The sequence below is a fragment of the Notolepis coatsorum genome (genome assembly GCF_963971535.1).
Source record: "Notolepis coatsorum genome assembly, chromosome: 4".
Taxonomy (NCBI): Eukaryota; Metazoa; Chordata; class Actinopteri; order Aulopiformes; family Paralepididae; genus Notolepis; species Notolepis coatsorum.
This window is the reverse complement of record NC_140168.1, coordinates 59,374,382-59,389,887: the sequence shown is the minus strand read 5'-3', so window position 1 is coordinate 59,389,887 and position 15,506 is coordinate 59,374,382. Positions and strand designations below refer to the sequence as shown.

The 15,506-nt window shown below is 44.4% G+C and overlaps 1 protein-coding gene across 4 annotated transcripts in view; it reads left to right on the top strand.

The window, feature by feature from the left end:
- The window catches only part of ctps1a (CTP synthase 1a), a 39,762-nt gene that overhangs the window by 1,895 nt on the left and 22,361 nt on the right, over positions 1-15,506 (top strand). For 3 of the 4 annotated variants that reach the window (XM_084312223.1, XM_084312221.1, XM_084312222.1), the window contains exons 3-4: positions 735-905; positions 13,953-14,053. In XM_084312223.1, coding sequence (XP_084168349.1) covers positions 735-905; positions 13,953-14,053 — 272 coding nt within the window. Of the gene's footprint in view, positions 1-734; positions 906-1,575; positions 1,589-13,952; positions 14,054-15,506 lie in introns of those variants that run through there. The other variant, XM_084312224.1, reaches the window with a different exon arrangement.

Below are 15,506 nucleotides of genomic sequence, written 5' to 3'. Positions count from 1 at the left end.
CAAAAACAAAGTATAATTACTAATTTGACTACTTTACTGTGATAGTCTAAGCTTTTTGGCACTTTTTGCCTCGTCCTAAATAGGCGAGCCCAACCCGCCTGGCACTCCACCCAGGTTAAAGGGGAATGCCACACATTTTAGGAATTAATTCACACGTTATTAATGTGTCCCAGGGCACTTCAGTCAATATTGGTGAACATGCAACGCTCTCTCCTAAAGCTAGAAATCCGAGAGAGAAGCCTCAACTTTGTGATCTCACCTGGATGTAAAATCTGGTGCTGCTCCATAGACTATGAATGGGGCACTTGGGAGCCATTTGTTAAAGGGTAGTTCTTACACCCAAGTGAGGTTTATATTCTACTATCGCCAAGGGGGATGAATCAGAATCTAAACCTCATTTAGGTGCAAGAGCTCACACAAAGCTTTTATGTGCCTACAAAGTCAATCCCCCATGTGTGACTTTCTTTTTTTAACCCTTTCACTGCCACACGACAGAAGGTTAACCCTTTACTATCACACAACCGACGGTCGCCATCGGTTGTGTGATAGTAAAGGGTTAACCGGCTGTTGTGTGGCAATGAAAGGGTTAACCTTCTGTGTTTTGTCGCAGTGAAAGGGTTAACCGTTTTGGTAGTGCGACAGTGAAAGGGTTAATGGGTGGCGTTCCCTGTCAAGGCAAAAGCGAAGGGTTTTCATAAACGGCATTCTAACCTTGTTGCTTCTCTTGTGTTCAGGCGAAGTGTTTGTGCTGGACGATGGAGGGGAGGTGGACCTGGACTTGGGAAATTACGAGCGTTTCCTGGACATCCGGCTGACCAAGGACAACAACCTGACCACCGGCAAGATTTACCAGTCGGTCATCAACAAGGAGAGGAGGGGAGACTACCTGGGGAAGACGGTGCAGGGTGAGTCACTACCTGGGGAAGACGGTGCAGGGTGAGTCACTACCTGGGGAAGACGGTGCAGGGTGAGTCTCTACCTGGGCAAGACGGTGCAGGGTGAGTCACTACCTGGGCAAGACGGTGCAGGGTGAGTCACTACCTGGGCAAGACGGTGCAGGGTGAGTCACTACCTGGGCAAGACAGTGCAGGGTGAGTCTCTACCTGGGCAAGACGGTGCAGGGTGAGTCACTACCTGGGCAAGACGGTGCAGGGTGAGTCACTACCTGGGCAAGACAGTGCAGGGTGAGTCTCTACCTGGGGAAGACAGTGCAGGGTGAGTCACTACCTGGGGAAGACAGTGCAGGGTGAGTCTCTACCTGGGGAATACGGTGCAGGGTGAGTCTCTACCTGGGCAAGACGGTGCAGGGTGAGTCACTACCTGGGCAAGACAGTGCAGGGTGAGTCTCTACCTGGGGAAGACAGTGCAGGGTGAGTCTCTACCTGGGGAATACGGGTGCAGGGTGAGTCTCTACCTGGGGAAGACAGTGCAGGGTGAGTCTCTACCTGGGCAAGACGGTGCAGGGTGAGTCACTACCTGGGGAAGACGGTGCTGGGTGAGTCACTACCTGGGCAAGACGGTGCAGGGTGAGTCACTACCTGGGGAAGACGGTGCTGGGTGAGTCACTACCTGGGGAAGACGGTGCAGGGTGAGTCACTACCTGGGCAAGACGGTGCAGGGTGAGTCACTACCTGGGGAAGACGGTGCTGGGTGAGTCACTACCTGGGCAAGACGGTGCAGGGTGAGTCACTACCTGGGGAAGACGGTGCTGGGTGAGTCACTACCTGGGCAAGACGGTGCTGGGTGAGTCACTACCTGGGCAAGACGGTGCAGGGTGAGTCTCTACCTGGGCAAGACAGTGTAGGGTGAGTCTCTACCTGGGCAAGACAGTGCAGGGTGAGTCACTACCGGGCTATGAAACTTCATTCAGACAGTTTCACTTTCACAGCAGATAAGGTTTTCTTTTACATTTTTTAAAATTATTAAACACTCTGCGCAACCACAAGTGTGTGTCATAGAGGTGAGACTGGAACGGTTAGATGATGACGATTATGACTAGAAAAAACTTGAGCTGAGCTGCATCTCAAATCAATCTTCCGGTTCCCAGCTTTCAGATGATGTCACCACTTCTATGTGGCATCTACTGTTGGCCTGCTGTCTCCTCCTAAAGACCCCTTGTCCCCACCCTTAAAAAAGACAAAATGGTTCTATGGTGGGTCTCTAGGGGTTAAATACAGGTTTGACTGAGCTTAGAAAGTCAGCCTTTTGTTTTAATGCCCCAGCTTCTTGGAATGATTTTCAATTCTCGTTAAAAATCAATATCCCACTAACCTATGAACAGTCTAAAACATGATTACAAATCTCCCTGTTTGTCTGTGGCTGTTTTTAAATTTGATCTTTGAGCTATTTATTCAATGTCTAAACAGATTTCTTCCCTTTTTGTTTTTATTAGTGTTTTGACCTGTTTTTAACTTGCCTGTAATCTCGACGTCATTGAAAATGAGGGCAAACCCTCAATGATTCTTTTGAGAATAAATAAAGGTTTGAATGAGTGATGCAGGTCACAGATTGTCACCAGGCAGCCAGTTTAACATATTAGCAGCTAATATAATTTATTTTATTTATTGTTGAAGGCGAGATCTTGTTAGTACTGTTCTCAGTGTGAAGATGATGTGATGCAGAGGTTACTGATAATGGAGCCGATACATATGGAATAATGAATAGCTGGATAATGAGCGCCTTACCTCTATGGATCCAAGCATCCACCTCGCTGGGGCACCTGATGCTGCCTGTTGCCGTGGATACTGTCCCTGGCTTTTAGGATGCATCAATGGGCAGAGATGACGTGGCAGTTGAATAAATCAATGTTTCAAAAATAAACCACTTTTGTTGTTTGAAGACGTCATCAGAAGATAAAGTTATATGTGGCGATATACTCATAATCCTATTCCTATTTAATTTTTATTGTACTATATTCTATTGTGCTATATTTAGTTTAGTTTATATCCCATTTAATATTATTCAACCTCTTTATTTACAGTTGTACAGTTGCTTTGAGGAGGGCTTTATTTGAGAAAATTCAAATTGTAAATCCGGATTTGTTTTGGCAGTCTGAGAGTTGTATGTTGAGTTTTTTTTTGTGGAGGACATCTTCAGTTTTGCAGGATTTTTGGAGAAAGCATGGCACTTGAGACAAAACACACTATATCCTATATAATTGTATTTGAATTCCTCTTGTTGCTTTGTTTATATACATTGCGTACAGCTTGTGTTATATTACGTTTTTATTGTATTTTCTTGTTCTTGTGGCCATCTTGGTCTATATGTCATTTGTCAAGTATATATTTTTTTTTTATCAAATTTTTTATTATTATTCACATGAAACAAGACAACACATTAAACACAATCACAATACATAGAACTTCACAAGAAAATAACAAAAACAATAATAATACAGAATAACAATTTATACAGACAAAAAGAAAAGAAAACAGTTCAACCTTCTCATTTCTAAATCCAAGGGGTACTATCTAATAAATGGTTTTTCCCAGTGTTCAGCCCCGATTCCCGGCCGTGTGACCTTATATTAATAAAACGTACATCTCCAATTCACCACAAGGACCACTTTTTGAGAACACAACCCGAAAACAGAGCAATGAACCTTCATGAAAAAACAAAAACCTGTAGAGGTGTTCCATAGACTCACAGAGACCGTGTAAAAGTGACCAAACAGTGAAGAAATAGTTAAATAGCTGCCCCCCCATTAAATCCCCAGCTAAACTCAAGAGGACAAGACAAAAGACAAGACAGACAAAACATTTCCTCCTCCCCCTCCCAAGAGACCGCCGGACCCCCCCCGATCAAGCACCCCAACCCCGCTCAGCCGCACACGGCGGTCCTTACCTTCTCAGGTCCTTTTCTCACTCACCCTATTCGTTTCTATTTCGTTCCGTTCTGCCCGTTCCGAGATCTGATTCGAACTCCCCCCCCTCTCCCCCCTCTAGTTTGTGTACACACTTCAGTCTGGGTGCGCTCTGGGTTTTGTTTACGGTTTGCGTTTTGAGCTTGTAAGCTTGCCGTAGTCGATGATGTCACGCTCGAAATGTAAACACAGGAAGTGTTAACACGGAGACTGGAGAATGGATGTTGATATAAAGAAACAAATAACTAATAAATATGAAGTTATATTTGAACCTCTGTTGTCAAGCCTTGTCAATATAACCCACCCCCCTTTTCTCACGAATGGAACTCTGTTGTAGAGTCCGCTTTTGATCGTTTTGCAGGGTTAACAATAACGCTAAGCTAACGGCTACCGCTAGTTAGCTTTATAACCTTTTACTAGTAACATTGCTCGCATCGATTATATTGAATGTCATTGATCTACTGGTCGACCGAAAATGTAAACGGGAATGTCTTAACACGACTGCGGACTCTGGATGTTGATGTAAAATGAACAAATTGCCAATAAATATGAAGTTATATTTGAACCTCTGTTGTCAAGCCTTGTCAATATAACCCACCCCATTTTATCACGAATGGATGGTGTTGTAGAGCCCGCTTTTGAGCGTTTTGAGCGATCTACTGGTCGACCACGGCCGACTGGTTGGGCACCACTGGTCTAATAGAAATAAATGCATTCGAACAATGTATAGACATAGCAATGGCAAACAAAATGTATGACGTTATGTCAGCACCAGGCGCCACGCCCGTGAAAAGGTACAAGCTCGCAAAGCCACACCCCCCGTTCTCCCGGGACCGACCCCGAGACCACCTCTGCCAGCTGATCCCGTTCAGCGGGGGGTGAAACGATTCAGCGCCGTTTCGCACCCCAAAAGGGGTGAGTGAGAACACCCCCCCCCCCCGTGCTCCGGGACGGTGATTCGATACAAAAGGCTGAGTGTGAAAGCCCCCTCAGCTGCTGCGAACCACAGGTCAATGCCAGCCTGTCCTACCCCAATCACCCGCGCCGTGGATATCTCAAGATAAATCACATCCAATAGTGTTAGGGACCAGTTAATCACTGTAACCTTCTCAGGCTCCTTCCATCTCATTGCTATTAGCTTCTTCGCTGCTGTGACACCCGCCAGGACAACCCTTTTTAGTTGAACGGACGCAGGTAGTGTCGTTATATCGTTCAGGAGTAGCGTAACAGCTGTGAATGGGATAGTTAAGCCACACAGGTCTGAAAGTTTGTCCGTTATTGACCTCCAGAAGCGGGCCACTGGTGGGCAATCCCAATACATATGCATATAAGTGCCAGTGGCCTTTTGAGAGCACAAAGTGCACCGAGAGTCGGTTATCAGGCCCATAGCAAATAGCTTCCTAGGTGTAAGATAGGTCCTATGAATATAATTAAAATTAATTTGCTGGTGATTGGGGTTGCGGGAAGATAATGCCACATTTGCCCAAACATCATCCCAGTCAAACTCTGGGTCCAACTCCGGGATATCCACACGCCAGATTGTATCCAATGATACATTTTTATACGTGGACTGAATTAAGAGCATATAAAAGTCTGAGACAAACCCTCTGGATGTCGTCCTGTCCACTATGAGCCTGAGGAAGGGGTGTGGGTGCAAAGCTTGAGCCCACGGCACGCCATGCGCCCTCAGTGCTGACCTTAGTTGAAGGTAAAGAAAGAAGGACTCGCCGGGAAGATCATAAAATTCTCTTAAGTCCTGAAACGCACGGAGGCCGTTCTTATCATAAATATCCTCCAGAGTATGCACTCCCCTCCTTTGCCATTGAGGAATATTAACCGGCTTGTGCCCAACAAGTAATTGCTGGTTATTAAAAATTGGAGAGTCCAGGTGCCATGGGCATTTAACCCCACACGACCTCTGTACATTACGCCACGTTTGGATCACGTGAGTTATGATCGGTCCATACCTCAGCCGGCATTTCGAAATAGAGACAGTGGAGTACACTACATCCTGCAATCTTAGCGGTGAGACCGTCGCCGCTTCTAAGGAGCGCCACGATACAGCCTCTACAGGGTCTAGCCAGCACATCAGAGGTCTCAGTGAAAAGGACCAGAAATAAAGCTTAAAATCAGGGATTGCGAGGCCCCCATCTTGTTTTCTACGTTGAGTAGTAGCCCTTTTGATTCTCGGGCGTTTGTTATTCCAGATAAACTTAGATACCATCGATTGTACCTTGCGCCAGTGGTCTATTGGAGGGGGCAGGGGGAGCATTGAGCTAACAAAATGTATCCTAGGCAGAATGTTCATTTTGATTATGGAAGCTCGGGCTTGAAGGGAGTTAGGAAGGGACGACCATCTGTCTAGATCCTGGCGTATTTTATCATAAGTACCTGTGAAGTTGTACTTAGTAGTTTGATTCAGCGTGGGGAATATCTCTATGCCCAAGTATTTAAAATGTTCTACTATGGGGATATCAGCTGGTAGTCGTACCGCCTTGGCCAGCTCATTAAGAGGTAGGCAGGCTGATTTGTTCCAGTTAATCTTAAAGCCTGACATTTTACCAAAGTCGTCGATTATTCTCAATAATTTTGTGGCCGACCGGGAGGGGTCGTCCATAAAAATCAGCAGGTCATCCGCATAGAGAGCAATTTTGTGTGGAGTATTATTGACCATTATGGGGACGATGTCCTCCGATTGCCTAATAAATTGGGCCAAAGGTTCGAGGGAAAGCGCGAACAGTCCTGGGCTCAGAGGACAACCCTGTCTAGAAGATCTGGAGACTGGAAAGAGTGTGGAACAGTTTTTGCCTGTCAGTATCATCGCAGACGGCGAGGCATACAGGACTTTAATCATATGAATAAAACTCTTCCCAAGACCCATGACCTCAAGTACCTTCCACAGGTATGACCACTCAAGTCTGTCAAACGCCTTCATGGCATCCAAAGACAGAACTGTGGACGGAGTTGTATTGTCTTTACTGTTATCGATTACATGCAACAGCCTCCTAAGATTATCTGCAGCCAGACGCCCCGGGATAAAACCAGTTTGATCGCAGTGTACCAATACCGTCATAAATCTCTGCAGGCGGCGGGCCAGCACCTTGGCAAACACTTTTAAATCGGCCCCGAGAAGACTCAAGGGCCTATAGCTACCACAATCATTGGGATCTTTGTCCTTCTTGAGAAGTAAGGAAATCAACGCCATGTTGACATCTCTTGAGAACTCCCCTTGCTCGATAGCATAATTGATCATATCGAGCATCAATGGACCCAGTTGGTCCCAAAAAGCTAAATACACCTCGGGTGGAATACCATCCCAGCCTGGTGCCTTGCCCCTCTGCATTTCAGCAATCGTCTCCCTCAACTCCATAAGAGTGATCGGTTTCCCCAGTTCCTTGCCTCTTCCTCAGAAATGTGGGGTATCTCAAGCCCGCCAAAGAACGATTCAAATTTAGAGTCGTCGAGATTAACCTCTGAGCTATATAACTGAGTAAAACTCTTTAAAAGTGTCGTTGATCTTTTTCGAATCAGTAGTGATTGTACCCTGTCGCGTCTTGATCGAGGGGATATCCGAGAAATGATCATTCGAGCGTATTTTCATTGCCAATAGATGGCTAGGCCTAGAGCCGTGAAAGTAGTAATTTTGCCTTGTCCTATGTATCAAGAACTCAGACTGTTGTTTAAGTATGGAGTTTATTTCCTTCTTGACTATCTTACGTTGTGTGTTTAGTCGATCACTATAGTTAGTTTGCAAAGATGCGTATAGATCCGCATATGTTTCCAGTCCTTCTAGTTTTTTTGACCGGGATTTACGTAAGTTTGAGGCGAAAAGTGTGACATGACCCCTGATAAATCCTTTCAATGCGTTCCATAGGACCCAGGGGTCATCGACCGTGCCAACATTGATCTGCAAGAATTCAGCTAGTTTACTCCTGAACTCAGAGCAGAAATCATCGTTCTTTAATAAGGTTGAGTTAAAACGCAACCTGGGAGCTCTTGTGGAGAGCCTGCCAAAGGTTGCCACAAGGAAAATCCCCTTGTGGTCCGAGAGAGCCAGGGGAACCAATGAGACGTCGAAACTATCAAACAAATTAGGGGATGCGAATGCATAGTCTATTCGAGAGAAGGTTTTGTGTCTGGCAGATGGGTGAGAGTAATCCTTGAGGGTGGGATTGGATAAGCGCCATAGGTCTGCGAGCCCAGTGTCCTGGGCCCACATCCTGAGGGCCTTAGATGACCGTTTTTGGTCGCTTGTTTCAGAGGATCCGGACCTATCCATCTCCGCATCCCAGCACGCATTAAAATCGCCACCCACAATGAGAGCGTATCCAGTAAGTTCCAACATATTCTTCGTGATTGTATTATAGAATGCTGAATCAAATGTGTTAGGGGCATACAATGCTATTATTGCCATCTTCCTATGAGAGAACTCAACTTTTGCTATAGTAATCCTTCCCTCTGTGTCCGACCACACATCCAGGACTTTGATATCAAGGTTACGTCTTGTAACTATAACGACTCCTTTCGTCTTATCATCGGCTGAGGATGAGGAGATAACGTGATATTGTCGATTTGCTAGCCTTGACACATCACCCACCAATAAATGAGTCTCACTAAGGAGAGCAATGTCAATATTTCTTCTCTTCAATAACCAAAGGACACTGGCACGTTTGTGTGGTGCGTTAAGACCTCCTGCTTTCCAAATTAAGATATTCAGTTTAGCCATGGTCGAGTTTGTCTAAATGCGTAGAGAACATACCAGTGCAGCCAGGCTGAGTACAGAGGCGCTGATCCAGGCGGGCCCAGACGGTCAATCCCAGGAGTTCAGAGGAGGAACAATTACACACATATAAGACAACAGCACATAAAACACATAAAAATACCACCCCAGTTACAACCCCCCCTCCTTCTACTCTAAACCCTAACCCACCCGTCCTATTATAAGCCCTCCTATACCCACTCTCCAATCCCCACCCTATGCCCCATCCACTAAGGATGGTCATCTTCCTATCATTTCCCACTGGAGTCATGGATCCAATAAGACGCTCCCCACTCCAACCCCCCTCTAGATAAACCCCTGATTAAACCCCCACTAGTCCAATAAACACAAATAATAATAAAAATAAAATTCAATAAAGATATCGGTCGAAAACCACCTGAGCCTTGGCCCTAACATGAGATAACCATAATGGAAAAAATAGCCATTATTATATAATAACTCAACATCACACCTGCAACCATCTATTTCCGAGTCTGCGCTTCAACGTCGCAATGTTATAGCACAAATGGATAAAGGAAAATTCAAAACAAAATTAAATTAAAGCATACCAGCTAGGGCTGGGCGATATGACGATATTATATAAATATCGGGTACAGTTCATTAACGATACACTTTTTAAATGTATCGTGGATATCGTGATGTTTTGCCCTCGCGTTAGAGGCCGCCGCGGCTGAGATGAGACTAACAAGCGCAGTGCTAAATGCTTTCCTCTCCCTCTCGCCTCTCCCTCTTGCAGAAAAAAAAAGTCAGTCACACACACACTTGCCCAAATTACGTCATCTACACGCACATACACGCACGCAAGCGCACACACCTAGCCAGAGACAGAGAGGCGGTGGCTCGGTGCTAGGGATGCCCCCTGAAACCCAGGAGTAAGCTCCGACGTTAACGGTACTGCTATCGGTAAATTAGTCTATGAGCGGATTAGCTACAGAGCTAACAGAGTGTACCATCCATCTGCGACGCAACAGTGGCTGCAACAGTGGACACGGAGTAATGTTAACGTTATGTCGAGTTCATACTACACTACACGTATGAACTCGACATAACGTTAACGTTACTCCGTTTCCACGAAGTGTTTAATTAGCAGCAATCTGTTGTTGAAAATGTAACGTTAACCGGAAAACCGGAAATGGAATGCGAGGACAGGAAGCCGTCATGAAGTCGGCTTCTGGACCTTGTAGTCATATATATTGTAGTCTTTTAGTCTTATTAACTAAAAGATTTTAACAAAATAAAAAGCAGCAGCACTATTGGATAACTGAGTCATGTTTGCTATGTATTTCTTTCTTTAGGGGAGTAGGACATTTGTTTCACAGTTTTAGCATGATGTTTTATAGATGGCTAGGTTAAACACAGGTTTTTGTTTTTAAGAGGGGGGGTTTGATTTGATTGAAGTTTATTTCAAGTATGCAACACAACCAACAAACATCAAGTACAGATATAGCCTTAAGCCATTCAAATAATAAATGTATACATACATGTAAATAAATAAATAGTTACAATATGTAATCTAATCATCTAAATCTAATCTAATATATAATCTAAAAAAATGAAAGGCTAAAATGCTAAATATATAATCTAAGAATCCAATAATCTAAATCTAATATATAATATAAAAATGCTAAATGCATGAGTCTTTTGTCTTTAATGTTCGCTTGCAAACTCAAATACTGTCTTGGTAAGCCTCATAATGAATTGTTTGGGGAAAAAAGGAAAAACATCGTGATGTGTATCGTGTATCGCCGAAAGGTCAGAACATATCGTGATATCATATTTAGGCCATATCGCCCAGCCCTAATTCCAGCCGATAGTCTAAGGCAGGATCGGGTCACAGGTAAATTGTGCAAAATTGTGCAAACAGATGTCATTTAAACAACGACAATAATAAGAAAGGGAAAAAAGGGGGTTATGGTCAAAGTGCACACCTGCAACAGCCCCTCTGATCAGGCACAACGGCTGAAATGACATAACCTATGTAAGAATAGAATTAAACACATTCATTAATCCGGGGATGGTAATAGGCAATACCTGACACAACCTGTTATCATATATTGTTTCAATAAAGATATCGGTCGAAAACCACCGTGAGCCTTGGCCCTAACATGAGATAACTATAATGGAAAAAAAAAATCATTATTATATAACAACTCAACATCAACCCTGCAACCATCTATTTCCGAGTCTGCGCATCAACGTCGCAATGTTATAGCACAAATGGATAAAGGAAAATTCAAAACAAAATTGAATTAGAGCATACCAGCAGATAGTCTAAGGTAGGATCGGATCCCAGGTAAATTGTGCAAACAAATGTCATTTAAACAACGACAATAATAAGAAGGGGAAAAGGGGGTTATGGTCAAAGTGCACATCTGTAACAGCCCCTCTGATCAGGCACAACGGCTGAAATGACATAACCTATGTAAGAATAGAATTAAACACATTCAATAACCCGGGGATGGTAATAGGCAATACCTGACACAACCTGTTATCATATATTGTTTCAATAAAGATATCGGTCGAAAACCACCGTGAGCCTTGGCCCTAACATGAGATAACTATAATGGGGGAAAAAATAGTCATTATTATATAACAACTCAACATCAACCCTGCAACCATCTATTTCCGAGTCTGCGCATCAACGTCGCAATGTTATAGCACAATTGGATAAAGGAAAATTCAAAACAAAATTAAATTAGAGCATACCAGCATATAGTCTAAGGTAGGATCGGATTCCAGGTAAATTGTGCAAACAAATGTCATTTAAACAACGACAATATAATAAGAAGGGGAAAAGGGGGTTATGGTCAAAGTGCACATCTGTAACAGCCCCTCTGATCAGGCACCACGGCTGGAATGACATAACCTATGTAAGAATAGAATTAAACACATTCATTAACCCGGGGATGGTAAAAAGCAATACCTGACACAACCTGTTATCATATCTTGTTTATATATATATTCAACCGATCTTCTCCTACCGGAGCCCAAAGCTCAAAACAGCCTGGATATAAAAATAAAAGCATACAAGAAGTTAGTTAAGGACCCGATCACTGTTGAATTGTGCGAGCCGATTACACTTAAACAGCAACAACAACCAAAGTGCGTAAATATTAACGGGTCTCGAATGTCTCAGCGCAGACGATAGCTCTAGCTAGCCCGAGGCTAGCGCGATGAATCCGGATAGCACGTTAGAGTCTGTTATGCACATTGTTCAGCTAGCTCGCTAGCTTCCATAGAGGCGACGCACAAGTACGACCATGAGGTCAGCATTAGCAAGTAACAGAAGACATTGGGAAGCCCCGCTAGTTGGATGGGCAGTGGGCAGTTAACATGTCTGGGCATGACAGCAAGTGTTGTGAATAGCCGGCCCTAACAATGTATTCAGGCCCACATCGCCAAGTCACTCACCCGATATAGTTATCAAGCTACAGTCTCGGGTATCCCCTCGAGATATTCCTTCGCTTTAGCCAACGACCAAAATGAACGGCGACCATCGACCTTATCCAACACAGATCATTTCGCGGGAGCGAAAAGCGTGGGCCTCAGGTTCCATAGCTTGGACAGGACCACTTTGTATTCGCCTCTCTGTGCTTGAACCTCCGGTGTAAAGTCTTCGAAAATGGCCACTTTGTGATCGCCAAGCCTCAGATTACCCCTTCTGGCACGAGCCGACCACATGATGAGTTCCCTCTGCTGAAGCCTGTTCAGCTTGACTATGATGGGCCTCGGCTCCTTGTTCACGCCAGGAGTGGTCCTGCCCGCTCTGTAGGCCGATTCACAGACGGGAGGGTTGGGGAAGACGTCATTCCCCAGTATTTTTTGCAGCAATTCCGGCATGGTCTCAGAGAGACGGCCTTCCCCGTTGCCCTCCGGTACTCCAACAATCCTGATGTTGTAGCGTCTCTCCCGGGACTGTATTTCCACAATCACCGACTGTAGTTTGGTAACTTCAGCCTGCCTAGCCAGCAGGGAGGACTCGAGATCCGCCATCTTCACGCCCTGTAATGATACCTCCGTCGTTAGCTCGGCTAGTTCGATAGCATTAGCCGAGGAGACCGTGCAGCGACTCCATCTTGTCTATCAGCGGGACGACCGCCAACCTTATTTCTTCTGATATCTCTCGATGAAGGTTAACACAAAAATCCGCCAGCACTTTCTTTTGTGTTTCAGCGAAGCGTGTCTCAGATTCTGCATGGAGCTTGGTCATGATCGAGAGCACAGCTTCGCTTATCTCCCCGACACCGGGCGATGGTGCGGCCAGGCCCGGTGGTGGTTTGCCGGCTGGGGCGCTCATGGATCTGGTTTCCACCACCGACATCGCAGAAAGTCGAAAAAAGTCGACGACAGTAGTTGAAACACGACGACTTAGCAACCAGACAAAAAACAAATAAAAATTAAATAAAGACTAATGGGGAGAAACGTATATTCTGCACGGTAGAAGGGAGCTCACGTGAAACACGTCTACTCCATGATCGCTCAGCTCCGCCCCTCCGTCAAGTATATTATTATATACTTATTGTTATGTGTCTTGTAAGCCCATATGGGCTGGGCATACACCTGTATGTAAGACACGAAAATAAAAAAGATCAAATCAAATAAAAAATGTACAGCCCTGGCCTATATTATATTCTATTGTGCTTAACTTAGTTCATATATTCATTTTATCTTACTCCACCTCTTTATTGTATTATCCGTCTGTCCGCCAATGTCGCACCGAAAACGACCAAAGCAAATTCCTTGTATGTGAAAACTACTTGGCAATAAAGACCTTTCTGATTCTGATAATTCTCATAACTACTCGTATAGCTAGTAGGTTCTTTAAGCTTAGTTTATTTCTTTACTTACTATTGTAGAGGAATTTAACCATATAATTCCACACTATTTTGTATGGATGGGAAAAGGTTTCAGACAGAGTGCAGGCTTGTCTCTACTTCATCATTGCCCACAACATCCAACCATAAGCCTGCTGAATTGGCAGGCAACCGAATAAATAGTGACAAAGTGGCCTAACGTCTGCGACAAAGTGAAAGCGTGAAGTTCTCAGAGAAAATTAAAGGCAGCACAAGGCAGGCGATGTAACCAGTGGTCTAGTAGTGCTTCTAGCCAGCAGCTCGTCATGAGAGACGGACGTGGCGTGCAAATCCTCACGGTTTGATTATTTCCTGTTCCGTGTTTACCACACCTCAGAGTGTTGATGTGTACGGGAATATCCGCTCTATGCGTAATTTTATTTCTATGGTGGGACCTGAGAAATAAGTCAGTATGTTTTAGTTTTCTTCTCTCTCCTTCTGTTTGTTGTGGATATAGTGGTGCCACACATCACAGATGCCATCCAGGAGTGGGTGATGAAACAGGCCCTTGTGCCTGTTGACGAGGACGGCGTAGAACCACAAGTGTGCGTCATAGAGGTGAGACCAGAGCGGTTCGATTTATATGTGTTGCACTCTCTACCCTAACGCTGATTTATGCTAGGGTCAATTGATAAATGTCTCTCGACAAGAAAGAATGCCTTGGCGAAGGGTTCGAACTTCCGTTGTCTCTCTGGTAACAAAAGATACCAGGCTTCCTACTGTTTGTGTATCTTCTCTGCCAGTCTCTCCTATGTCCCCTTCATGTATAAACATGTTGACTACAGACAAGTCAAGTCAAGTGTTCCTGTATTAATCCCCTTGGGAAAATGCAGGTGTCATAGCAGCATGGGGGATAATAGTAATGATAGAATACAGGGTGTCCGCGGAATGCGGATCCTTACAAAAATTTGTTTATCAACTATTAAGGCCGTAATTTGTCTTAAAATGTCTTAAATCCATCTTTCAGAGGTCTTAAAAAATGCCATAGACAGGAAAGATAAAATGCCATGTCATCTTATGTTTCATTATGAAATCTGGGGGAAAACGGTTAACGGGAGATAAAGTCGGACTTTTTATTTACGCAGACCGGAATGGGGCGGAACCAACAGTGGTATGTTTGTCGGGAACTATTTCAGCAACGGAGTCTATAGCTAACGTTAGCAAGCACTAACGTTGCGTTTAGTTATGGGAAAGTGCAAATTTTACGAGAACTGGCTCGACAACCCAGTGTTTGCATCATGGAACTATTTCAGCAACGGAGTCTATAGCTAACGTAGCCCCTTTCATGACTGTGATGCACGGCAATATGCTTTGCCGTGCATCACAGTCACGAAAGGGGCTATAGCTAATGTAACGTTAGCAGCGAAGCTTGCTGCAAACGCCGCAAAACAAGATTTTAAACTGGGGGCGGTGGGAGTGAAAGCAGTCGAGTCGCACATGCTGAGCTCTAAGCATACCTCTATTAAAAAAAAACGCCTGCAAACTAGTATTTCGCATTTCTTTTCGGCCCCTGCAGCCTCCACCTCAGCTGCGCCATCTCAGGTAGGACTACCGGCAACCTGTCATGTATGTCATAAATGTCATTATGAATTGAAAATGGAGGACCCTGATGTAAACAAGACAACGTCTTTCTCTGGTCTGCATCCCCTTAACAATTGTGTATTGAGCTGTACTGTATTGTACCCATTCTGCAATCTGTTAAATAAAGTTTTCATTCATTCATTCAACCTATTAATACTATATCTATATCTGTACATATATCTTACTTACTCCTAGTTACGCTGCTGGCTAGTACGACTTGAATGAATGAAAACTTTATTAACAGATTGCAGAATGGGTACAATACAGTATGGCTCAATACACAATTGTTAAGGGGATGCAGACCAGAGAAAGACGTTTGTCTTGTTTACATCAGGGTCCCCTGTTTTCAATTCATAGTGACATTTATGACATACACAACTGAACATGCTGTACGTGACATCATGACATTTATGACATAGGGACATGCATG